The sequence below is a fragment of the Pongo pygmaeus genome, chromosome 3 (genome assembly GCF_028885625.2).
Source record: "Pongo pygmaeus isolate AG05252 chromosome 3, NHGRI_mPonPyg2-v2.0_pri, whole genome shotgun sequence".
NCBI classification, from domain to species: domain Eukaryota; kingdom Metazoa; phylum Chordata; class Mammalia; order Primates; family Hominidae; genus Pongo; species Pongo pygmaeus.
In genome coordinates this window covers 171,612,507-171,640,098 of record NC_072376.2, presented here as the reverse complement: position 1 = coordinate 171,640,098, position 27,592 = coordinate 171,612,507, and the positions used below count along the sequence as shown (strand labels likewise).

The window sequence follows — 27,592 nt, the reverse complement described above, 5'->3', positions numbered from 1 at the left end:
TGACTGGTTATTACAACGGGGTTTCCAGGTGATAGCGGATTGGTTAAAAGTGATTTACCTTATACCACTTTAGAAAGATGATTTAAGTTTTGTTTGTGATTATCAGAGGCATTTACAAGAAACAACCTAAGTTTCAGTTACATTCAAGAAATAAGCTCAGCTAAGGTTTGCTTGTGTGACCTAGCTGATTTTTTTTAGGTAGGAGGATTTTCAAGCCTGGTGTTCATCTTATTTTATGTTAACGGAAACTTAATTCCTTCAAGGTGGTTTCTTAAAAAGCCTGAAATACTTGGGGGACTGATCACAGGAAGGCCTCATTAGCATATATTATTTATGTGACACTTTGCATAATAACATTGTTATGCATCTTTTAGTCCTCCCAAAATAGTGCCTTATTTCTTGACAGATGAGAAATCTTACTACTTTACATTATTAACCGAAGTTTATTTTCCCAGTGACTCAGATCCAAACAATTCAGGTTCTAACTTTGTATTTTTAAGGCTTCAGAAGTTTGAACAAAATTCTAACTGAAAGCTATTTTCCCATATTCAAATTGGCCAGAAGCCCTACTTACAAGCTTTAAAAAACCGGAGGTATGGTTGTTGGTTAAGTAGGAAGTAAGTTGTATTTACATATTGTTTGTTTTGTCTCTTTTAGAAGGACTCACTTTTCTTCCCAAAAGATAAGAAAGGGCAACAGCATCCAACACTTAGACAGCACCTCCTAGATGTCCAGTACTCTTCTAATTCTGTACCCTTAATATTCCTGAATTCTTATAGTATAGGCACAATTACCACACCCTTTTATAAAATGAGGAAACTGAGGTACAGAGAGGCTAGGAAATGTTCTCAAGCTTACATAATTGGTTATCGTTATACCCAGGTTCAAACTTGGGCAGTCTGGCTCCAGAGCCCGTATTCTCAATTTCAACAGTATTCTGCCTCTAACACCTTACTTGGGCAGGTTTGTTGGGTTAAAACAGGGGTGTCCAGTCTTTGGGCTTCCCTGGGCCACACTGGAAGAAGAGTTGTCTTGGGCCACACATAAAATACACTTACATTAATGATAGCTGATGAGCTTAAAAAAAATCACAAAAAAATCTAATGCTTTCAAAAACCTTATGAATTTGTGTTGGGCTGCGTTCAAAGCCATCCTGGGCCACATGCAGCCTGCAGGCTGCGGGTTGGACAATCTTGGTTAAAACTTACTCTATGAGCAACCACCACTTGCCTGGAATATTGGCTGTGATACCATTACATAGAAAAGAGTGGATATTAAGGCTGGGCACAGTGGCTCATGCCTGTAATCCCAGCACAATGGGAGGAAGAGGCGGGCAGATCACGAGGTTAGGAGATTGAGACCATCCTGGCTAACACGGTGAAACCCTGTCTCTACTAAAAATACAAAAAATTAGTCAGGCGTGATGGTGGGCACCTGTAGTCCCAGCTACTCTGGAGGCTGAGGCAGGAGAATCACTTGAACCCGGGAGGCACAGGTTGCAGTGAGCCAAGATCGCACCACTGCACTCCAGCCTGGCAACAGAGCGAGACTCCGTCTCAAAAAAAAAAAAAACAAAACAAAAAAACACATACACCAAGAAAAGAGTGGATATTTTAAGCTACTGAAATACGTGTAAGATTTCCTTAAGCAACATATGTTTTGTATTTCAATTTAGTTTTGTCTTTTTGTTGAGAGAAGTCTCAGCGACTTCACCTTCAGTCCTTTCTGCTCCTTTCTCTCACCATGACTGCAGGGGCTTCACTCACCACAGTTGTCCTCATCGGCCTGATTCCCGCAGTCGTCCACACCGTTACAGTGCAGGAGCTGAGGCAAGCACTTTGTGATGTTCCCACAGGGGAAATAGCCAAGGGAGCACTTGACATCCTGTCCACCCCCATGAGAAACTGAGGAAAAGGGGAGAAGACATAAAGTTTGAAGGCGGTTAATACAAAGGCATGGCAAAGAGCAGTTTCTCCCTGATATTTTATAATCATTTGTCTTTCTCATCATGGTTTCTACATACAACCCTGATGCCAGTTATTTTCTAGGAACCTTCACCTCTTAGGATGTTCTTTCCATGATTCCAGAAGATGCCAACATTTTCCTCTTTGCCTTTGTTCATGATGTTTCCCACCTGGAGTGCCTCTCCATTCCTCTCTTCTATGAAACATCTGCCCATACTTCACAGTTCAATCCAATTACCCTCTTCTACTAACAATTTTCAGCCAATAATTTTAAAAACAGAAATTTGTTATATTCTTACTATGGGCTCAGAATCCAGGCTGGTCTAGTATTAAAACGACTTCATTGTCTGTGGAAAACCTGTGGTTCATTGTCTCACCCTGAGATGATTAAGGACACGGACACAAACGTGGAGTAGGTTAAGGAGAGGAAAGTTTAATAGACAAAAAAGAAGAGAGAGAAAGTTTCCTCATGATGAGAAAGCCAGTGGCCCAAGAGAGGGTTTCCGGGTTTTGGGGCAGAACATGATTGATTTTGTACAGAGGCTTGAGGAGGCGGTGATTGATTTACATAGAGCCCAGGGGATTGGTTTCACCAGGTGTGTCATTTACATAGCCTGCAAAAAGACCTAAAAGACTGGCCCTCCACCCTAATCTTTTATTATGCAAATGTGGCTTCTACCTGGCTGTCACCCTGATACCTGCACATGTGGCTTTACCTGGCCAGTCCTGTGATACCCACACACATGGTGATAAGGAAAAGGGAGCGGGAATCGCCACATTGAATGTATCTGGCTTCCAGGTACAGCTGCTGACATTTACATACGAAAGCTTCCAGCTTGCATATCTGTGCTTGCAGCTTGACTTTTCAGGCTGCTTTCTGTTAGAAAAGAAATGGTTTGGGGCTGCTTTTTATTAAAGGAAAATTCCACCGAGGACTCTTTTACCCTTTCTTTTTTTTTTTTTTTTGAGACAGAGTTTCGCTCTTGTCGCCCAGGCTGGAGTGCCACGGCACAATCTTGGCTCACTGCAACCTCCGCCTCCCGGGTTCAAGCGGTTCTTCTGCCTCAGCCTCCTGAGTAGCTGAGATTACAGGCATGCACCACCACGCCTAATTTTTAGTAGAGACGGGGTTTTACCATGTTGCTCAGGCTAGTCTTGAACTCCTGACCTCAGCTGATCTGCCCATCTCGGCCTCCCAAAGTGCTGGGATTACAAGTGTGAGCCACTGCGCCCAGCCTCTTTTACCCTTTCTAACTGCCTAAAATAATTTCTTAATAACTCCTGTATTAGTATTAGAGAAAGAAGAAAACATAGAGGACAACAGGAAAGCAGGTGCCATGTGATCATTTCTATATTGGATAGTTGCTAAGTGTTAAGGCCCTGTGCAAGATTTTATGCATGCATCATTGAATGAAACAGAGTTCCTGCCCTAGGGAAGGTTACCGTCTCCCAGGGAGGATACATTGAACAAGTTAATAAATATTTACAATTTATGGAGAGGTCCAAAAAGAAAGAAAACAGGTGATGTAATGGAAAATAACTGTGTGCTGGTGCTTTGTACAAGGGGTAGTTAGAGGGAGGCCTCTGTAAAATGGTGCCATTTAAGCTGAGATCTGGAGGAAGAAAAGGAAATCACCCATGAGATTAGGGGAGGTAGGAGTGGGGAAGTGGTGGTGGTAGTTAAAGTGGTGAGGAAGAGGCTTCAGGCTGAGGATTAGGGAACTCTGGGAAAGTTGTGGTGATGGAGCCCAGTGGGCAGGGACAAGTGACATGAGCTGAGGTTGATGAGGTTGAGAAGTATCCTTGGGCAAAGGGAAGAAGTTTGGGTTTTATTTAAAATGCAAAGGGGAATCAATGAAGAATTTGAAGCCAAGGGGCCACTTAGGAAACAGGTATGTTTTGGTCACATAATTTTGGCTACTGGGGTGGAGTGCCATTGGGTAGGAGACTTGAGGGGAGGGTAGGAGGGAAAGCTGGGCTGCTGATTAGGAAACTTTGCAGTGCTCCAGGTAATAGACAAATGAGGCTTAGGCTAGAATGGCTCCAGTGGAGAGGAGAGAAGTGAACATATTTGACATGTAATTTAGGGGTAGAATGGAAATGGACAGAATGTTCTGAACTGGCTTGACCAGCTGGAAGCATGGCAGTGCCACCACTGAGACTCTCTGGGGGAACGGTAGGGTGCAAGAATAAAGATAGCTCATTTGCCTTCATTTCCACCCTTACCCAAGAGCTTCACCATGTGAGTTTTCTAACTCAGCTCAACACTTTCTCACTCACTTCAACACTTTCAAACTCCATCTTCAATCCAGAAGTCCCATTCCGGTTTTTTATACCTTCCCCGATTCCTGGAACTCCTCCTCCATCACTACCATTCCCCCTCGTCACTATCACTTCCTCCTGAAATTTGGGCTCCAGCCTTGTTGGAATTCCTGACTCAGACTTTATTGGCTTGCATCTAGGTGAGATTCTAATCCTATTAGATAAATATTCTTTCACTTCCTTTATTGAAGAAAAATTAGTCATTATTTGCAATCGCGTTTCTAGGAAAGAATGTTTGAGTGTCCAAGCTAATTTAAAGATTAAAGTTTTGAAATATTATCTGATTTTCTGTATTTATACCCCTACAAATAAACATTTAATAGAATGAAGAACACTATAAGAACTTTAAAACTATCAATACTTCAAAAAGCAGTCCACTTTAACCTCTTTGCACCAGACACACTCATCAACCAATTAATTAAATTTCATCACATATTGGTTGTCCAATTGTTTCGAGTGCTTTAATCTTATCCCCACCCCCCACCAACAAAAAAGAACATTCATTGTAAACAAAGCCCATGTCGTTATTTGTTTGTATCTCTGGTTAGGGATGCTGAAAATTACTTGTTGAATAGTAAAATTAGAGGAGACAAACTTAAGGAGTAAAAATTGTTCCATAAACAATTGAAAGGTATGAATATTTGATAACGTTTCACATAACCATCCTATTCTGACTTTGAAGGGCAACAATGCCATTTTAAAAAGTAGAACTTATTTTTTATAGCTATTAGGTTCACAGCAAAATAGAGCAAAAGGTACAGAGAATGCCCATATAGTCCCTGCCTCCTCCACCATCAACACTCTCCCCAGTCCAGAGTGGTGCATTTGTTGCAGTTGATGAACCTACACTGACACATCATTGTCACTCAAAGTCCGTAGTTTACACTGGAGTTCACTCTTGATGTTATGCATTCTATGGATTTGGACAAATGTATAATGACACGTATCCACCATTATAGTATAATACAGAGTAGTTTCACTGCCCTGAAAGTCCTCTGGTAACCACTGAACTTTTTACTATCTCCATAGTTCTTCTTTTTCCAGAATGTTATGTCATTGGAATCATGCAGTATGTAGCCTTTTCAAACTGGCTTCTCACACTTAGTAATATATATTTATCCACTCACTTACTGAAAGACATCTTGGTTGCTTCTAAATTTTGGCAATTACGAATAAGCTGCTATAAACACCTGTGTGCAGGTTTTTGTGTCAGCCACATATTAACTATAACACTTTAAAATCTGAGATTCATATAATTTCAGAGATATCTGTAGACTCCCAGTACAGTTATGCACCCATTATCCTTACCAAGTTTGTAAATCTTTGGAACTTTCTAGAATACTCATAATTATGAAGAAATAAGAACAGTTTGAATAATCATTAAAAGCTTATTATGTAAAAACGTATTTGGGGTCAATGACCAAAGCATGAAAAAATGAAAGTACTACTTCCTTTGTGGAGTGGGCGGGACTTCTTAATAACAGGGGAATTAACATTCTCATAGAGAAGAATCCATGTATGACAGGCTTTGACTCTATGTAGTCATTTCAGAGCACATAGTTTGATAAAGGACATAGTCAAATGTAATAATGAGCTGTGCTAATTAATGTTCTCACTTGTGAAATTATTCAAAATTAATCTTTTTTCAACCAATTGTTTAAAACAAAGTCAAAAAAAGGGATTTGCATGCTGAAGGCCATTACTGGCAGAACATCACATATTTCAGAGATCTCAGGCATACATATAAATAAACCAACCTGTGTTGAGACTTTTTGTATCTTTATTTTTTAAGGACACTTTAAACACCAAGATTTTAAGAAAAATTCTTTGATGAATTAGCATCCAGCTACAGATACTTTGAAGATGTTTTAACTGGCCATACCTGCCTGTGTTTTCATGCAGCTCTTTTGAATATTCTTCTCCACATAACTTCTTTTCTGAATATTATCTTTTTGTGTCCTGTCTTTAAAATTTATTTTTAGTGGCAAATATAGCTCCTCAATGATTGTATTGTGTCCAGAGTTGGTGGCTTCCTGGTCTCACTGACTTCAACAATGAAGCCACAGACCTTCGCGGTGAGTATTACAGTTCTTAAAAGCAGCGAGTCCGGAGTTTGTTCCTTCTGATGTTCAGATTTGTTCGGAGTTTCTTCCTTCTTGTGGATTCGTGGTCTCACTGGCTCAGGAGTAAAGCTGAAGGCCTTTGCGGTGAGTGTTACAGCTCATAAACGCAGTGTGTACGGAGTTGTTCAGTCCTCCCGGTGGGTTCGTGGTCTTGATGGCTTCAGAAGTGAGGCTGCAGACCTTCGCGGTGAGTGTTACAGCTCATAAAAGCAGTGTGAACCCAAAGAGTGAGCAGCACCAAGATTTATTGCAAAGAGCAAAAGAACAAAGCTGCCACAGTGAGGAAGAAGACCCAAACGGGTTGCCACTGTGGGCTCGGGCAGCCTGCTTTTATTCTCTTATCTGGCCCCACCCACATCCTGCTGATTGGTCCGTTTTACAAAGAACCGATTGGTCTGTTTTACAGAGCGCTGATTGGTCCGTTTTGACAGGGTGCTGATTGGTGTGTTTACAATCCCTGAGCTAGACACAAAAGTTCTCCACTTCCCCATTAGATTAGCTAGATACAGAGCGTCGACTGGTGTATTTACAAACTCTGAGCTAGACACAGAGTGCTGATTGGTGCATTCACAAACCTTGAGCTAGATACAGAGTGCCAATTGGTGCATTCACAATCCCTTAGCTAGACATAAAGGTTCTCCAAGTCCCCACCAGATTAACTAGATATGGAGTGCCGATTGGTGCATTCACAAACCCTGAGCTAGACACAGGGTGCTGATTGGTGTGTTTACAAACCTTGAGCTAGATACAGAGTGCTGATTGGTGTATTTACAATCCCTTAGCTAGACATAAAGATTCTCCAAGTCCCCACCATACTCAGGAGCCCAGCTGGCTTCAGTCAGTGGATCCCCCACAGGGGCCGCAGGTGGAGCTGCCTGCCAGTCCCAGCCGTGCGCCCGCACTCCTCAACCCTTGGGCGGTCAGTGGGACTGGGCTCCGTGGAGCAGGGGGCGGCAGTTGTAGGGGAGGCTCGGGCTGCGCAGGATCCCAAGGCGGGGTGAGGGGGAGGCTCAGGCATGGCAGGCTGCAGGTCCTGAGCCCTGCCATGCGGGGAGGCAGCTAAGGCCCGGCAAGAAATCCAGCACAGCAGCTGCTGGCCCAGGTGCTAAGCCCTTCACTGCTGCTGACCGGCGGCCAGTAGGCCGCTCCGAGTGCTGCCTGCCGAGCCCACGCCCACCCGGAACTCACGCTGGCCTGCAAGTGCTGCACGCAGCCCCGGTTCCTGCCTGCACCTCTCCCTCCACACCTCCCTGCAAGCTGAGGGAGCCAGCTACGGCCTTGGCTAGCCCAGAAAGGGGCTCCCACAGTGCAGCGGCGGGCTGAAGGGCTCCTCAAGCATGGCCAGAATGGGTGCCAAGGCGAGGAGGTGCCGAGAGCCAGTGAGGGCTGCAAGGGCTGCCAGCACACTGTCACCTCTCAGTATCATGAAATTAGTTCTACATTTTCATAACATTATGATTCAACAGCTATATCAGAAATCTTAAATATTTTTAAGTGATATTTTAAAAGTAACTTTTGGGCCGGGTGTGGTGGCTTATGCCTGTAATCCCAGCACTTTGGGAGGTTGAGGTGGGCAGATATCTGAGGTCAGGAGTTGGAGACCAGCCTGGCCAATGTGGTGAAACCTCATCTCTACTAAAAATGCAAAAGGTTAGCCGGGTGTGATGGCGGGCGCCTGTAATCCCAGATACTCGGGAGGCTGAGGCAGGAGAATCACTTGAACCCTGAAGGTGGAGGTTGCAGTGAGCCGAGACTGCACCACTGCACTCCAGCCTTGGCAACAAGAGCAAAACTGTCTCAAAAAAAAGAGTAACTTTAAGATTTTGAGATAATCTCAAACTGAGAAGTTGCAAGTATCGGATAAAGAACATTTCCCCACCACCCCACCATTTGAAAGTAAGTTTTTGACCTGATGCTCTAGCACCCTTACTTTAGTATTTCCTACAAACAAGAATATTTTCCTATGTAAATAAAACCACTAAAATCAGGAATTTAACATGGAGTTGTTACTACCACTTAAACCTCAGAACCCATTAAAGTTTATATATTGTCCCCGCAAAATCTCCTTTGTAGTAAAAGGATCTGGTTTGGAATCGCTCCTTGCATTTAATTGTCACATTTCTTTAGCCTCTTTTCATTTTCATGGCCTTGACACTTGAAAAATGCAAGTCAATTATTTTGTAGAATGTTCCTGAATTTGGGTTGTCTGATGTCCATCATAATTAGATTCAGGTTGTGCATCTTTGGCATGAAATTCACACAAGTGATGCTCATTTCAACCTGTCAGGTAGTACAAGATGTTAATTTTTTCGATTAGTGATTTCACCCAAATTCCTTTGTAATTAATACACATTTTGTAGAGGGGTACTTTGAAACTGCAAAAGTCCCTTTCCTCATCAAAGTGTTAATTTATTCATTTACTTATTTTTATCAGGTAGACTTATGGCTTCTTATTTTGTTCAATGGGTTACAATCTGTTTATTATTATTATGTATTCTGATGTGCAAGTTGTCTCAAATTGGACCAGTAGGAACTCTTTTAACCTAGCTTTGGTGTCTTTGTAATATTTATGCATCATTTTTTGAGCACTCTTCCTTTCCTTCTGGCACTACAAGATGTTTCAGGATCATCTTGCATTTTCCCTGCTATAGCCGGGTAACCAGCCATTTCTCTAAGGAGCTCTGGGTCCTCTCTGGGTGGAATGGTATTTAGAAGCCAAGATGTAGACACAAGGTAAGCTCACTGATAGTGGGGTGTCACTGCCACCAGGTCTCTCAGTGGACAGACTAGGAAATATATGTATGGTTATTCATACATACACACATTTCCATCTATATTAATTTCTCTGTATATTTCTAGATACTGAAAACTATGAGTTCATCTCCCGTTCCTATCCAACACTACAGGCTCAGTCTAATTTTTTCCCTTTACATATCTGTTACTCCTTTTCCTGACAGTGAGAGAAGCTTGCTTTCTATTAACTTATTTATTATCTTGACAGATCCTCTTTCCTGCATGGATGCTCTCCTCGCCTTACTCAGTGCAGACTCTCACTTACATGAGCTCTCTCCCCACCCTGTTTAGGACCAGGCACCAGCCACCTCTAAGGATGCCCTTCTCACCCCAGTGGAACTCCGAAATTCTTCTCTGGACCACTACTCTATCACACTCAACACAGAAAAATACCTTCTTCTGATCCACCAAATGGCTTTAGAACTCAATTGTTTAGGAACAGAAGTAGAAAGGCAAGGAGCCATTAAGTGATGTTTATAGGGAAACGTTGGGAAAGTCAAAAACAAAAAGCATTTCCTTTTTAGCATGGAACCATATCCTTAAGAACAGCAATAATTCACAGTGCAATAACACAAATCAATAGAAAAAATGATATTGAATCCCTCTGGAAAAGTATGCCCAAAGAGTTACAGAAGTAATAGTTCCTAGAAGAGCAAGTAAACATGCCCTTGTTGTGTAACCCAGCTATCCATCTGCCCTGAATGCTGTTTTTGTCCTGAACCAGCCTAAATATTTCAGTGGTTGACAATTTTTTTAAGTGGTTGACAATTTTGAGGGGGTGAGAGACAACAGAGTTTATATTTCAGTACAAATTATCTTAACTATCCTCTTTAGACTGACAGTTGTCATGGAGTCTCTCTGGCTTGGAGGATGAAAGGGATTCAGCTTTTCCAGCACTGAGTTTCCAGCCTCCCTGGCTGCCACTGTTCTTAAGGTTTGGATCTGCCCTCAGCTCCTGTATCTTTTATTTATTTCTCATGCAGAGTAATTTAGTCTTCTTCCAAATATTTGCATAACCATAGGTAGGTGCTTAGATCTGCTTATAAGACAGTAGGGATTGTATATAACAATTTAAAAATGTCCCCCACTCCTGTACCCTGGTAGCTTTTCCAAAATATCTCTACATGTGGAACTGTCAGGATATGGGGTAAAATATGAAAACATACTGTTATTGGAATGTGAATGATCACCAGTTGTATTGAATAGGGTCCTTCAGGTATGGCTGGAATGCCAACTTTTGAATAGTTTAGTGTTGGAATTGTCATATTTATGACTCCTAAAGGCTGTAAATTGGGTAGCCCAATAACAAAATTTCTAAGATCAGATCTTACGTTTTTTTTTAAAGTAATTGTGCTTTTATAATGCTATAACAGTATATAATTATAATGTTTTATATACACATGTTATATGACATTTATATATAATGTTATACATTATATATTATGTTATATGTTATATATATGTTATATAATATATAATAATTATATAACATATAACATAATATAATGTTATAATGGCTACAATGTCACTAGGTGATAGGAATTTTTTGGCTCCATTGTAATCTTATGGGACCGCTGTCATATACAGGGTCTGTTCCATGGCTAACTGAAATGTTCTATGAGTGTATGTTACAACTCTGTAAGTTGTAGAATACTTATAGTAACACAAACAGTTTATTGTTCATGGAAATGCAGATTATGTGTGACAGATAGATGCAGATTGTGAGATACATTGATTATTGCCCCATAGATTATTGGTCTCTTTTGCCTGTGTTAATCAGATTTATTTCAGTATTCCTGTTGGCGTGTGTGTGTGTGTGTGTGTGTGCGTTGAATTCTCCTTTGAATTATTTGTAACATCTTACTGGTTCCCTCATTAGTAAATGAATTAAAGTCTTTGAGGTCTTTGAGACATTTTTATTTTATATTTATATGAATATCATGATTTTGCCTCCTCTTCCTTCTCCTTTCACTTCTACTTCTTTTTAAATTATCTTTTAACAGGTGTGGGGACCCACTCAGAACCCCAGAGTTGGTACAAAGATTATTTTAAGGTGAAGACATTTGAGAATCAACAGATGCCAGATGCAGAAAGAAGCTTTCTCAGAGTTTCCCCTTATCTGACTAAAATCTGAAACTTCTGGGAAATAATCCTTCCCTAAATTCCCTCTTTTGGGTGAGTCTACTCCCAGGAGAGAGACTGACAGTAAACCTGTCATAAATCCCTTCCCTGGGGAAATTCATATCCTTAAAGGATGGATAGGCTACATGCGCCTGCATAAACAAACATCATCACAAACTTTATCTCCTGTTTTTTCTTCTAAAAATCCCTTTGTGCTTCCTAAAGAAATGATTTTCTTCCCATGGAAGGCTTTTCTCCCTCTCCCTTTCCCCTACTTAGGAATATTAGCCTCTAACTTTACCTGTTTGGCAAGCTAGCTATTACTTTAGTTAGCTGCCATATGCATACAAATCAGCCTCTTGTTGGTTTAATTTGCAGGTTCCCAGTCCTTGAGCATAAGGGCAAAGAAAAAGTGCTTCCTCTGGGAAACTTGAACACAGGGGATGCGTACTTTAAGATCAACTGCCCCGGATGGGTGTGCACTCGGGGTTCCTTTAACAAAAGCTTCAGGTGGAATCATCCCAGTTATAGGAAACTCAAGATATATATCCTGGTAAAAAAAATTGTTGGCTCAAAAGTAATCTCAGCTTGTTTGAGATGAAACTCTTGTTGATCTGTTATGATAAAATTCTCCCCTTAAGAAATATGTGTATTTTAAACTGTGATAAATTTTAGAATATAGAGACAATAAAATTAATCAAATGTATAGTATTGGCATTATATTTTAATGTGGGAATAATCTGTGCTTATTGGGGGGTTGGAGTGTTTTTTATGATTAAGAGAATTAGGCAATTAAGGAATAACAGATGAACCTACTAATTTCAACTTAAAACAGGTAATTAATTTCAAATTTGTGATTTTACATTGTAAGAGAATTTAAGTGTATAAGCAGCACTGGACTATTTAAGGTAACTTGACATTTACTATATTTAAAATACGTTTTATTGGATTTTCTAAAGTTTTTAAGCATGCATTTAAAATACAGGTTGAGGCCGGGTGCAGTGGCTCACACCTGTAATCCCACCACTTTGGGAGGCCAATGCAGGCAGATCACTTGAGGTCAGGAGTTCGAGACCAGCCTGGACAACATGGTGAAACCCTGTCCCTATTAATAATACGAAAATTAGCCGAGCATGGTAGCACACGCCTGTAATCCCGGCATCTCTACTAATAATACAAAAATTAGCCGAGCATGGTAGCACACGCTGTAATCCTGGCTACTCAGGAGACTGACGCACAAGAATCACTTGAACCCGGGAGGTGGAGGTTGCAGTGAGACGAGATCACACCACTGCACTCCAGCCTGGGTGACAGAGTGAGACTCTGTCTCAAAAAAAAAAAAAAAAAAAAGAAAAAAGAAAAAAATACAGATTGTGTATTTCTTATTCAAAATGCTTGGAAACATAAGAGTTTTAGATTTCAGATTTTTTCAGATTTTGGAATATTTGCAAATTCATTCTCAGATATTTTGGAAATGAAACCCAAATCTAAACACAAAATTTATTTGTTTCATATATACTTTATACACATGGCCTGATAGTAAGTTTATATAATATTAAAATGATTTTATGCATGAAACAGTTTTGACTGCATTTTGGCTGCAACCAATTACATTAGGTCAGGTGTGGAATTTTCCACTATGTCATCTTGACAGTGCTCAAGAAGTTTCAGAGTTTGAAACATTTCGGATTTCAAAATTTCAGATTAGGGATAATCCACTTGTATTTCGAATAAAATTAATCATTACATTTAAGATGCTGTTTAAAACAGTTCATTATACGTTGTCTTGAATGAGACTGGTTAAAAGTTCAATTTTTTCAACTTGATTTAAACATTTATAAACTAAAAAGTGAAGGAGATTGGTTTTATTTTACAAGATTTATAAGTAGAAAATAGGTTTGTAAATTGAAGTTAAAGGCTGAAGGGAAACATGGTTTTTGAAGTTGTTACTATAATAAATGCATTATTAATTTTAAACCCAAGTATAATAGACACTGTTGGTTTGTTGATTCAACAGTGATTCCCAAAACTCTTCTCTCTTGCTGCCCTTCTGTTAAAGAAGTTGGAAAGCAAAATACTTTCTTCCCCAGCTGGCTGGCTTCTCGGTGTCTAAGGGGCACAGTTCCGGCCAGTGAGACATGGGCAGACATCTGCTGAGGAAGTCCTGGAGGTGCTAGCTTTCTTGACACAAGAGATGGATGGGGCTGTTGTCTTCCACTTTCTTTCTGTCTTGAACATGATGGGATGATTGTGTGAAACTGCAGCAACAGTTTTGCATCTATGAGGCAACACACGTGCTGGCAAGACCAAGAAAACCCACAGATACCTACAAAATGCCAACCCTGGAATCATCAGGCTACTCAGACTCCTCTTTAGGTGAGAAAAATAAACGCTTCTTTGTTTAGGCCATGCCGGGTCAGGTTTTCTTTTGTTGCAAGAAAGTGCATTCCTAACTGATACATCAAGAAACTCAAGAAACTCCAAAGTGTCCTTTCTGCAGAGTCATTCCAGACATGAAAAAGCTCATGTTGGCAATTTACTTGAAAGGGTGATTGAAGGAGTAAGTGAAAGACTGATGGGGCTTGTAGGGACAGCAATAGAAGGAGTCCATGCTATCTGAGCCTCAGGTGTGAACTGCAATACAAATTCCTTCAGGCTTGGTGGGATGAGTGGTCCGTGTTGGGCTGATTGGGAAAAAAATCATCCCTGAACGATCAAATCTTTCTCTGGGACTCAGTCTACTGGAAGCCCCAAGAGAAATGTCTGGGACTCAGTCTACTGGAAGCCCCAAGAGAAAGATGGCTTATGGTGTGGAGATATTGTTGGGACTGATATGTAGACAATACTTTATGTGATGTGCTCAGTGATGGTCTCAGGCAGCCTGCCAGCTTCATTACCTGCAGCTACCTGGGTTAGTTACATCCATGCAGCTGAAGGAGAAAAAGCCAGAGGAAAGCTTTCCATCCTTTTTCTTCCTGCAGACATTATGTAAACTTTCCTGGAATAGGAAAATAGAAGTTGTCTTTACTCTTTGGGAAAGAAGTCCTTACTGAGTAAAATAACTTGTAAACATTTTATAACTTGGTTTTACATGAATGTATATTCATAGTTCTGATGTTTCTCTGACCTAAGTTTAAATAGTTTGATTTCACCTATCAAGCTTATGGAAATTCACTAATATCAGTGCAACAGTCAGAAGTACTTAACAGAAAAATTACTGTAGAATTGTGTAAAGATACCAATTTGCCATTGAAAAGACAACTGCAATTCTATGAAGAATTTCTGCCTTCCTAGTTTGCATGATACCATCTTGTGCTTCACATTAAAGTAGAAAAAAGTGGCTTTTTTGTCATAAATACATCAACCATAAAATTATAATTAACAGCTGCTTGTCTTAATATTGGATATGTAACAGGTATATGAAAATTTTTTTTAAAGCACATCTATTCCTGGTATAGGGAAAAAAAGCTCAGTATTGGGAATCAATGCAGCGGGGCAGGGGGGTCTAGCCTTCATTTGTCACCTTTCTAGATCTGTGACCTTCAGTAAATTTTTTAAGCTTAAGTTTCATCATCTGGAAAATAAGAGGTAACATTCATCTAATGGTATTAAACATGGTTGGATAAAATTAGGGTTTCAGGAAGGTACATCAGTTTTTGCAAGTCTTTGACTAGAATTTTATTTTTATTTTTTTGGAGAAAGGGTCTTGCTGTTGCCCAGGCTGGAGTGCAGTGGCATGATCATAGCTCACTGCAGCCTCTAACTCCCGGCCTTAAGCAATCCTCCTGCCTTGTTCTCCCAAAGTGCTGGGATTACAGGCCCTAGCCACTGTGCCCAGCCAGAATTTTATTTTTCAAAATACATTTCAGACTAAAAATATGATAGTAAAGGCACATATAACTTTGTTAAATATGTAAAAATTTTAACACAGTGTAAATGGTCAACATTTTAACTTATGCAACCAGATTAACCTTTTTTTGTAAACACAGATCTTGAATAAGCATCTTTCCAGCTTTGTTTAAATGAAGAGTGAGATTTCAAAATCTGTTGAGGCTAATATTACGACAGCTGTCACTTAAAATTTTTGTGTTCATATTTGGTTGTATTATTCTTATTGACTGATTCTATAATAAATATATTTTGTGAATGTATTGAGTAGTTTTAAAAATACTGATCACTTAGCTTGCTTCTTCAATTACACTCTTTCATGTCTACAGCTTTTCTGTACCCAAAAGCTATTTTTTCTATACATGACCAGCAGCAGCCTCATTTAGAATTCATATCAATTCAGGATTTCTCAGGCCTTCAAAATCTATGTTCAGTTTTGATTATCAAATGTATTTTATACAACTTCCCTAAGGTTTTGATATATTTCTCATATGGGTGAATATATACCTTGCTTAAGACTATATATCTTTTGTGGCCCCCCCACCAACCAAGAAAATTTGGTTCAGCTTTATTTTTTTCCAGTTATTAAGGAAAGAATGAGGAATGGTTTTCCCAAAAATATATTTATATTAAAATATTGAATATGCTATGCCAAACCACGTGTGCCCTACTCTACCCATTGCTCAATTCCAATAGGCTACTCTCTACTGAGAATCTGTGTTTAGATGACTGTGTGTTGTTTGGCTATGAATAAGGAAGGCTCAATGATTTGTTGATATGAAGTTTAATTGGAGGAAGCAACTACCTGCCACTCTTTCTGTGTTCCTCCTGGCTGTGTGTGCATTTGCAAATGTATGCACCAAGCATTAGAGCACACAGAATGAGGACACCAATGAGGAAGGTGACGGCTTCATTTGAAGAATTTTTCCTGCTTATTTAGAAAGTAAACTTATTTACTCCTAAAGGTGAGAACCAGTTCCTTCTCAGATCAAGAACAAACAGGTGAGATAGAAAAGTTTAACAAAGTGGTATGTAATGCAGATATTAGTAGGCTTACCTTGTAGGAAAAATGTGTGGCTTAGGAGTAGATATATTTCTCAAGATGTTTTGAAGGCTTTCTGATCAAATCAATAAAGTATTTAATATATCTGAATATATCTATGCACTAGGAGTTTCTAAGGCACTGGGAGCAGGACATTAATAATTTTAACAGAGATCGAGCAGCAAAAGAAACTCAGAATGGAATTGAAACACCTACTGGAGCTCCAGTGAAGCAGTGGACAGTCAGTGAAGGTGACTCCACGACAATGATGAGGCATTTGGCTCTTTTAGCATGGATTAACTTAACACTTAATGTGGATATAAATGCATCTTGTTTTTAGTGGTACTTAAAATTAGACTTTTTTTGAATTACAGTTTTTAATTTGAATATTCTCATCTCGTGTAAAAACCATTCATAGGCTGGGCGCAGTGGCTTATGCCTGTAAACCCAGCTTTGGGAGTCTGAGGCTGGAGGATTCCTTGGAGCCCAGGAATTTAAGGCTGCAGTGAGCTCTGATGGTCACAACTGCACTACTGCCCTCCAGCCTAGGTGACAGAGGAGACCCTGCCTCCAAACAAACAAACACACTCATACTTAAAGGAATTTATCAATTAATTAAAAAATTTTCTAACTGAAAAACGACTCCAACTTAAGTGACAGAAGAGACTCTGTCTCTAAACAAACAAACAAACTGATACTTTAAGGAATTTATCAATTAAAAAAATTTCCTAACTGAAAAACTACTCCAACACATACAAACCTAAATTATTAGTTAAAAATTTGAGAGCAACTTGGAAACATGCTTAAACATTTAAATCCCAACAGCAGAAATATTGAAAAATTATTTACTTTAAAAATTGATACATACATATCAATTATACATATTGTAATTATACATATTTTAAGGATACAATTTTATTTTTCCATATATATCTATGTTATACAGTGATTCAGTTAGGGTAGTTAGTGTATCCATCATCTCATGTATTTATCATTTCTTTGTGGTGAGAACATTCAAAAGCCTCTCTTCTGGCTATTTCATAATGTATAATAATTTACTGTTAATCATAGTCACTCTACTGTGTAATAGAACACTATAATTTATTCCTTCTATGTAATTGTAACTTTGTGTCCTTTGACCAACCTCTCCCCATCCTTCTCTCTGCTCTGGTCACCACTGTTCTACTCTGTATCTATGATATTATGGTATCACCTTTTTAAAATATTTCACATATGAATGCGATCATGCAGAATTTGTCTTTCTGTGTCTGGCTTATTTTACTTATCATATTGTCCACTAGGTTCATCCATGTTGTCACAAATGATAAGATTTAATTCTTTTTTATGGCTGAATATATGTGTGGCTGAATTGTATATCTTTATATACATATACCACATTTTCTTTTATCCATTATTCTGTTGTCTGACACTTAGGTTGATTCCTCACCCTGGTTATTGCAAATGGTGCTGCAGTAAATATAAGAGTGCAGATATCTCTTCAACATACTGATTTTATTTCCTTTGGATATATACCCAGGAGTAGGATTGCTGGATCATATGGTAGTTTCATTTTTAATGTTTTGAGGAATCTCCACAGTTTTCCATAATGGCTGTACTAATTTCCTACCAGCAGCGTGTAAGGGTTCCCATTTCTCCACATCCTCGCCAGTACTAGTTTTCTTCTGGTTTTTTGATAATAGCCATTCTAACTGGAGTGAGATGATATCTCATTGTGATTTGATTTGCTTTTCCCTGATGATTAGTGATGTTGAGTATTTTTTCATATATCTGTTGGCCATTTGTAGGTCTTTCTTTGAGAAACATCCATTAAGGCCTTTTGTCCATTTTTCATTTTTTTTTTTTTTTTTTTGCTGTTAAGTTTCTTATGTATTTTGGATATCAACTCCTTGTCAAATGTACGGTTTGCAAATATTTTCTCCCTTTCTGTAGGTTGTCTTTTCACTCTGTTAATAGTTTCCTTTGCTGTGCAAAAACTTTTCAGTTTGATATAATCCACTTGTCTATTTTTGCTTTTGTTGCCTGTATTTAAGAGGTGTTATTTAAAAAATCTTTGCCAAGCCCAATGTGGTGAAGTATTCCCCTTATGTTTTCTTCTAGTAGTTTCATAGTTTTGCATCTTACATTTAAGTCTTGAATTCATTTTGAGTTGGTTTTTGTATACTGCAAGAGGGAGGGGTGTAATCTCATTCTTCTACATGTGGATATTTTATTTTCCCAGAACCATTTATTGAAAAGGCTGCATTTTCTCCGATGTGTGGTCTTGGCACCTTTGTCAAAACTCAGAAATATTTGAAATGAAGCATTTAAATCTTCTTTTCCTTCTGGAAATCCTTTGAAATTAGGTAGATGGAAAAATAGAGGAACAGTCACGTATGCCAATTGCCAAGTGAGACACAAGTATTGAGTGGATATCAGTGGAATCTTTTTTCTAAAAATGAATCGTTCTCCTATGAGCATAAAATTGTGTGCATTGTATGCATTTTGTGGGGTCTGTGTGAGTGGTGCACAGAGAAGGAAAAAATGCTGTAACCTGTGCGCAGCTATTGCACCTTTCTCTTTGACATTATCTGGGTCCTAATGTAATTCAAAGACCAAAGCCAGAGAGCAAGTACAGTGAAATATTTTTATAATGTGCTTTTGAGGAAATTGCACCCTTTTCATACAGTAAGGTGACTATGCTACGGCTGGTTATCATTTTTGGGAGGAAACATAGTTTGACCTGAGTTATATTCAAATCATGAATTCCTGTCTCAGAACTAAAACCTTAAGCGTTTCAATACACATTTCTTGGGAACTAAGTTCTTAGTGACTTATTGGAGTGGAATAAACTAAGTTTTTTACTCTCTTACAGATTTTTGACAGAAATGCAAAAATACTTACAATTTGTGTCTAGGGAACTCATGTAAACAATAACTCAGTAAAATTATAACCCCCATTCTGTAACAACATTAAATGTTAATATGGAAAATTTTAATATCATTGCTCTGAAATCAATGCAGTCACTGCATTAAAGGTAGTTTTGTTTACTTAAATTTAAAATAAAGTAATAGAGTGTAATTGATAAATTTAATTAAAATATTTTCCACCAAGCATCAGATTTACTTTATTTTTTAAAAATATTGTGTTTATTTAAGCTTTACAACATGATATTATGAGATACATATAGCTAGTGACATGGTTACAACAGCGGAGCAGATTAAAATATCTATCATTTCTACTTAAAATGTTTATAGTGTTTCTGCACAGCTATGACTTTTTCAAGCACTAAGAGTTTAATTATACTCTATGACTTATTTCCAGCATTTGAAATCCTTTTACGATCCATGAAAAATATTCAATACACCTACTTTTTTTTTACATCATTGCCCCCAGTCTCAAAAGTGTGTAAATAATTTGCTAAAATGTCTGGTTAGGAAGTAAAATTGAACAACAAAACACAAAAGAAAACAAAAAAGGAAACCACACACAAACACAAACTTTCCCTATATTCGATTATTATTATTTTTTTGAGAAGAATCTCGCTCTGTTGCTCAGGCTGGAGTGCAGTGGTGTGATCTCGGCTCACTGCAACTTCCACCTCCTGGGTTCAAGTGATTCTCCTGCCTCAGCCTCCCGAGCAGCTGGGATTACAGGTGCACACCACCAGGCTCAGCTAATTTTTGTATTTTTAATAGAGACGGGGTTTCATCATGTTGCCCAGGCTGGTCTCGAACTCCTGGACTCAAGAGATCCACCCGCCTTGGCCTCCCAAAGTGCTGGGATTATAGGCATGAGGGACTGTGCCCAGCCTGATTCATTTATGTTTAACGATAATTTTTATCTTCAATCAGGTCTATCAATAATGATTTCAGAGATCCAGAAACAAATTAAACAAAAATATAATTATAAATACAGGATTTAAACATAAATTATATGGTGCAATTACAGAACTATAAATTCGTAGCACAGGTATATCCAGTTAAACAATTTGAAAGAATGAAGTAGATCTATATCCACTGATATAATAAGTTGTTCAAGGCATATCATTAAGTTACAGAAAGTATGTTGAAGAATATCTATATAGTTTGCTTTTATTTGTATAAGATAAAAGACATATATGCTTGTGTTTATAAAATTATGGTATGTTAACATGAAACTGCTAACAGTGGTCGTCTTTGGCAAGTTGGACCAAAAATGGCAGAAGAAAGTGGGGATTTTACTTTTCAGTTTATATACTTAGGAAAAACTTGACTTGCTTTTAAAAAGTGAGTATTCTTTCAATAATAAAAAAACTCTGACGTTATTTACAGATAATTCAAGAGTGTAAAAATATGGTTTCTTAGCTATAGAGAAAAGATTATTGAATTGTAATATTAGTTTTCTCTAGATATTTTGTAACAAGGTGGGACTAAGCTAGTGGTTCTTAATTGGGGATGATTTTGGACCCAGGGGACATTTGGCAATGTTTGGAGACATTTTTGATTGTCACAACTTGGGGGTTGCTACTGACATCTAGTAGGTAGAGTCCAAGGATGCTGCTAAGCATTCCTCAATGCACAGGGCAGTTCCCCCAAACAAAGATTTATCTGTCTGAAAATGTCAACATTGCCCAGGATGAAAAACCTCGAACAAAGCATTGGTGAATAATCAATGGGAAACCATTCAATGCCATTTTTGGGGCTTAGAAAGCGATATCCCAAAGTACGGCACTTTAGCATGCCGAGTACTTTGAACTGGAGGACATTAGAAGGGGCTCAGAAGTAAAGTCTCTCTCTGACCTTCTCCTGCCCTTCTTTCTCCTATTCCCCTTCTTCCCCCAAGGCAGGCCATAGAAACTAGAATCCCTTTCCCCCTAAATCAGCCATGAAACCTAGAAATATGACTCTAACCTTCCCCTGCCTTTCTGCCTAAGAGCTAGCCATAAAGAAATGCTCTGACCTAACTTGTCTGAAAGTAGATAATAAGACATTCCAGAAGGTGGCCTACCCTGTACCTGCACAAATCCCCACAGTGAATCCCTCCACGGGTCACCCTCCTGTCTCTGCTTCCTTGCTGTTGTTATGGATGAGCTGTCTTTGCCTCTGTCCCGTATCAGTCCTTCACTTGAGCTTCCAGTTCCATCCCCTCTCTCCTACTCAGGACACATTTTAGCAATTCTCCCTTTCTCTCTTAAGCATCATCAATGTTTACCTCTTTTCTGGCTTAGTCCCTGAAAACATGCTGTTATGTATCCCTTCTTAAAACAGGACAAAATAAAACAAAAAATATTTTATTGATTCAGTTATCAATTATCCACCTATATTGCCATTTCTTCTCTCCTTTTTAGCAAAACTTGTCAAAAAATTCCCATACTGGTGTCTCTGATATTGTTATTTTTTAAGAGAAAGGATCTTGCTCTATTGTCCAGGCTGCAGTGCAGTGGCATGATCGGATCTCACTGCAGCCTCAAACCCCTGGGCTCAGGTGATCCTCCCACTCCAACCTCCCAAGTAGCTGGGACTTCAGCAGCATTCCACCACTTCTGGCTATTTTTTAATTTTCATTTTTGCAGAGGCAGGGTCTTGCTATGTTTTCTAGGCTGGTCTCAGACTTCTGGGTTCAAGTGATCCTCCTGCTTCAGCCTCCCAATATGCTGAGAATACAGATGTGAGCCATAGCACCTAGCCATCTGATATAATTTTTGTGTTTAGCTTTACTTTTGAAGTTTTGGAAATTTGTTGGACATAACATTAACCTTTAGTTGTAAATTGGGGTTCCCATATTGAACAATACAGTGATACCTTTAGGGCCATTTGAGGGTATTTTTGTCCTATAAATTTTATCACAGACTCTTGCCAACTTTTTATAGTTTTCATCACAATTTTCTACCAGCTGTCACTTCTACTATCATTGATTTGTCTGCCTCTGTAGTCTCACTATTCTAATTCCCATTTCTACTTTGTAACTTGAAACTGCTGTGGCCCGAAACACAGCTACTTGGACATATTAGATTTCTATGTGAAAGTAAGCAAATAAGCTCGGAATGAGGGCCTAAAACAACATAAGATGTTTTCCTTTTTTTTAATGCCTAGGTTTTGAAGAATCCAAGTTTTTGAGGGTCTAGGATAAGTAATTCTCAGATGAGTGGGATGTTGTCATAATCACGAGTTCACATTCAGTAAGCATTTATTGAATAAATGTACATATTTCCCAACACATAAATTGGCTGAGGTTTCATATTTATACATTTCTAGCCACGGATTTTGTACTTAGACATTTCTAGCATCTGTCTCAAACTATGACAAAACTCTTTTCTAGACTATCCAACTATCACATTTTATTCCTACTTACTGGTGTGATAACAGTCACTTTTATTGATTTATCCTGGTAGTGCAGCCAAGAAATAAAAATCCTAAATTAAGGGCAGTTGTATTTCTTCTTAATAGCATTTCCATTTCACACCTTATTTCCATTCCTACTGCCTCAACTGTGATTCTAATGTGTATTAGCTCACATCTAGATAACACATTTTTAATAACTTCCTTTGTGACACTTTAGCCTTATTGTCAAAGTATCCCCAGCTGGTCTCAATATACTTTTCTGTTTTTTGAGTGGGTCTTTATTTTTTAAAAATTTCTTTATATTTATTTATTTTTGTAACAAGGTCTCACTCTGTCACCCAGGCTGGAGTAACCAGTGGCGTGATCTCAGCTCACTGCAGCCTTGACCTCCTGGGCTCAAGCAATCCTCCTACCTCAGCCTCCTGAGTAGCTGGGACTACAGGCACATGCCACCACACCTGGCTAAATTTTTATATTTTTTGTAAAGACAGGGTTTCACTATGTTGCCCAGGCTGGTCTCGAATTCCTGGGATCAAGCAATCCATTCACCTTGGCCTCCCAAAGTGCTGGGATTACAGGCATGAGCCACAGTGCCTGGCCTATATTTATTTATTTGTTTATTTTTAATTGAGAAAAGTTGTACATACTTATGGTGTATCATGTGGCATTTTGATATATGTATACATTGTGAAATGATTAAATCAAACCAATTAACATATTCATCATCTTACATGCTTATCATTTTTTTGTGGTGAGAACATTTAAAATCTACTATCTTAGCAATTTTCAAGTGTACAACACATTATTACTAACTATAGTCACCATGCTGTATGACAGATCTCTGGAACTTATTTTTTTTATTTTTTATTTTTTATTTTTATTTTTGAGACGGAGTCTCGCTCTGTCACCCAGGCTGGAGTGCAGTGGCGCGATCTTGGCTCACTGCAAGCTCCGCCTCCCGGGTTCATGCCATTCTCCTGCCTCAGCCTCCCGAGTAGCTGGGACTACAGGTGCCCGCCACCACGCCCGGCTAACTTTTTTGTTATTTTTAGTAGAGACGGGGTTTCACCGTGTTAGCCAGGATGGTCTCGATCTCCTGACGTCGTGATCCGCCCGTCTGGGCCTCCCAAAGTGCTGGGATTACAGGCGTGAGCCATCGCACCTGGCCTGGAAGTTATTTTTTAATTCTTATTTGTTTCAGTCACTTGCTTGGTCCTTCTCTTTGTTGCACCTATGCAACAAAGAGAAGTGTAAGAAACCTCACATTTTTTGGCCAACATTTCTTCATTTTTCCCCAGACCCTGGTACTCATCGTTCAACTCTCTACTTGTATGAGTTTGGCTACTTCACATTCTACATATAAAAAGCGTCTTGCAGTAGTTGTCTCTCTGTGCCTGGCTTATTTCACATAGCATAATGTTCTCTAGGTTCATCCATGTTGTCACAAATGATAGTTTCTTTCTTTTAAAAGGCTGAATAATATTCCATTATGTATATATACCACATTTTCATTATCCATCATCTGTTGATGGACACTTAGGTCCACAACCTAGTTTTAAAACTTAATAGTCTGTTACATTGACTCCTTTCACTTTGGTCAGTAGTTGCTTTTTTTTTTTTCTTCATGTTTTTGAGCAATTTAATATGCTTTAGGCACCAGGCTAAGCACTTTGCATGCCTTGTTTCACTTTATCTTCATAAAACTCCATTAAATAAGTTCTAATATTATCATGATTTTATAGTTTAGGAAGCTAAAGCATAGAGGAATAAATTGCTTGGAGATCATGGAACTGGTAAGTGGTGGAAATGGGATTCAGATGCAGATCCGTCTGATTCCAGAACAAGTGTTCTTAACCAATGTGCCTCTACTAATTCCCCATATAGACTTGCTTATGAGCCCTGAAAGGTTATTGATACTTCTATCTCCCTTTTTTGGACTTATGGCAGTGTTCCTGAATATCTTTTTTTTTTTCACCTATTTGGATCTTACCCTTTAAGATCAAGGTCAATTATAACTTCTAACTTACTTCCTCTATGACCACGTCCATTCTGGGTGATCTGTCCCTCTTTTGAAATCCTTCAGTGCAAGGATGAGATGCTGTCTCATCAGAGTATTTTATGTTTGTGTTGTTCAGGGCATTCCAAGTTATTGTCCCACAAGGTCAGAAACAAACATGATGTAGGTAAATAGACATATTTCTCAACAGAGATATTGGAGATGGCAGCTTTATAAACTCAGACTCGTGGTTCATTTGGAACAGTGATTTCCAATGAAGACAGTGGTTCTAGATTCTCCTTCATTTATATTTAGGAAGTAAATTAAAAAAATAAAAAGATGGTTCCCTTGTTAGTTCTTCTCTTTATAGACATCTCTAGAAATAAACAGCTGAATTGATCCAACCTCATGGGAATCTTTATATTTAAATGCCCAAGGTAGGGGCAAAATGGACCAAACAGGGCAGAATGCAAAAATATGCACCAAGAATCCTCAGAGGCAGATACTACTATATTGATATTCAGTGGAGTTTTGCTTTATTCTTGGATGTGCCATTAAATTGATGGGCAAATGTGGCATGCCACTCTGTCTTACTGGATTTTAGGTTTTCTTCAGTGTCAAAGGAAGAGGCAGTGCCACCTGTTGTAATATTATTTGATTCTAGGTGGGAGATGGAGTGTTAATAAAAAATAGTTTGAAAGTTCATTCTTCAGGAGGAAGTACTAGGGAGAGAAGATAAATGAAGAAAAACTGAGAAGAAATATGAAATGGAATAGAGAAGTGGGGAATAAATAAATATAAATACTGACTGGGAGGGCTCAGGGAAACTGTTAGTTGCCTACGGATTCTTCATTTCCCATTTTCCTCTGTTAACACGATCCCCATCTTGTTTGTGGCGACACTGTGTTCTGCACCATTAGATGAGGTGACTGCCCCAAGCAATAAGGTGACTCCTGTTTCTGGCTTTCCCTGTTTCCTTGTCAGCGAGGTGGGACTGTGTGACCCAATTCTGACCATGAGACCTAAAAACTAGAAATCTTCTTGGGAAATTTTTGGAAAAGCCATTGCTTTCCTGATAACTGGGGGAAAATCCAGCTTTACATCACTCTTCCCATTCTTCCTGCTTTGAACATGAACTTGATGTCTGAAGCGACAGTAGCCATCTTTCCATCTATTAGGAGTCAATGTAACATAAAAACCAGTGCCTGAAGAATGGAGGAACGGGAAAGGTAGGAAGAAACTAGGAGCCTCAGGGCATGACTGAATAGCTGCTGCAATGCCAGCAAGCACTTACTTCTGGAGTGTGTGTGTGTGTGTGTTAAACTTTTATTTTAGGTTCAGGGGTACATGTTCAGGTTTGTTATATAAGTAAACTCATGTTATGGGGGTTTGTTTTCAGATTATTTTGTCACCCAGTTACCAAACCTAGTACCCAATAGTTATTTTTTTTCTGCTCCTCTCCCTCCTCCCAGCCTCCACCCTCAAGTAGGCCCCAGTGTCTGTAGTTCCCTTCTTAGTGTCCATATGGACTTTGTTTATGTGAAAAAAAAATTCTTAAGTTCTTATTTGTTTAAGTCACTGTTGCTTGGTCCTTCTCTTTGTTGCACCTATGATGCATTTCTAACTGATACAGAAGGGACTGATGAAAATAGCAGTACAGACTCTCTACTATGGAAAGGAGCAAAAGAACTGAAATTAAGTAAAGGAACTCTGCAATGATTGCCAAAAGGTGAAGGCAAGGTGTGGGGTTTAGGGTTATGGCTTTCGAAATGACTTGGAAAATTAGTCAGGATAGATAAATGTGATGTTTTTGTTTGAAGACTGGCTGACAACAATTAGAGGAACAAGGGAGATACAAAAGCAGGAAGTCCTGTGAGTCATAATTTTAAAGAAAAATTGATGCAAATCTAAGGAGGCACTTTAACAGGAGACCAGTCCCTGAACTTAACATGTAGCTTTCTTTCCTTGCTGTATTTTTATGGTAAGCTTTTTAACAGCCTTGGGTTTGCAAAAGGCCTACTTTAGGTATATACAAGTATGCTTGCATCAGACACACCTGAATTGAAGAATATTCTATGGAAAAACTTGTCCATATTCTTCAAATCTCACAATGTCATTGTTTCCTGATTAAAAAAGATTATACAGCTGCAGCCACTGAATGTAATGTGTGATCCTGGATTGGAGCCTGGATTAGAAAACCATCATTCTGGGCTGGGTGCGGTGATTCATGCCTGTAATCCCAGCACTTTGGGAGGCCGAGGCAGGCAAATCACGAGGTCAGGAGTTCGAGACCAGCCTGGTCAATGTGGTGAAACCCTGTCTCTCCTTAAAAAAAAAAAAAAAAAAAAAAAAAAAAAAAAAAAAAGCCATGGTGGCGCCTGCCTGTAGTACCAGCTACTCGGGAGGCTGAGGCAGAAGAATCGCTTGAATCCAGGAGGTGGAGGTTGCAGTGAGCCGAGCTCACACCACTGCACTCCAGCCTGGGTGACAGAGTGAGATTCCATCTCAAAAAAACAAAAACAAAAAAGAAAAGCATCATTTCCCCCGCCACTCCGATCGAGACGATTGCTGAAATATAGACTTTATGTTAAATAATATTATTTTTCAATGTTAATTGTATTTAGTAATTATATGGGGGCTAAGAGACTGTAACTCTTTGGAGATACATGCTGAAGTGCTTGCAAAGGGTCATAATGTTGCCAGTGAGTCTCAAATGATTCAGCAAGAAAAAATATATATGTATGTTTGGTAAAGGAGATATAGTAAATGGGGAAAAGTGTTAACTATGAGTGAATCCAGGTGAAAGGTGTATGGATGTGATTGTACTACTTTTGTAATTTTTGTGTATGTTTGAAATTTTTCAAAATAAAATGTTTTTAAAAAATAAGTTTAGGAAATATTTTTATATTTTAAACTTGGAGCTGAAATGGTTTCCAAGTTTTGAAATTTCCACTATTTTTAGAATATATGACTCCCCCTCTACCTAGAATTTGGGCATATACTCATACAGTTTTTGAGTAAAT

General features: G+C 38.8%; 1 protein-coding gene across 3 annotated transcripts in view; it reads right to left on the bottom strand.

Annotated features, from left to right (window-relative positions):
* Positions 1–27,592, bottom strand: part of RXFP1 (relaxin family peptide receptor 1) — a 135,788-nt gene that overhangs the window by 88,568 nt on the left and 19,628 nt on the right. For 2 of the 3 annotated variants that reach the window (XM_054486087.2, XM_063664242.1), the window contains exon 2: positions 1,767–1,904. In XM_054486087.2, the coding sequence (XP_054342062.2) occupies positions 1,767–1,904 (138 nt within the window). Of the gene's footprint in view, positions 1–1,766; positions 1,905–6,168; positions 6,790–27,592 lie in introns of those variants that run through there. The other variant, XM_063664243.1, reaches the window with a different exon arrangement.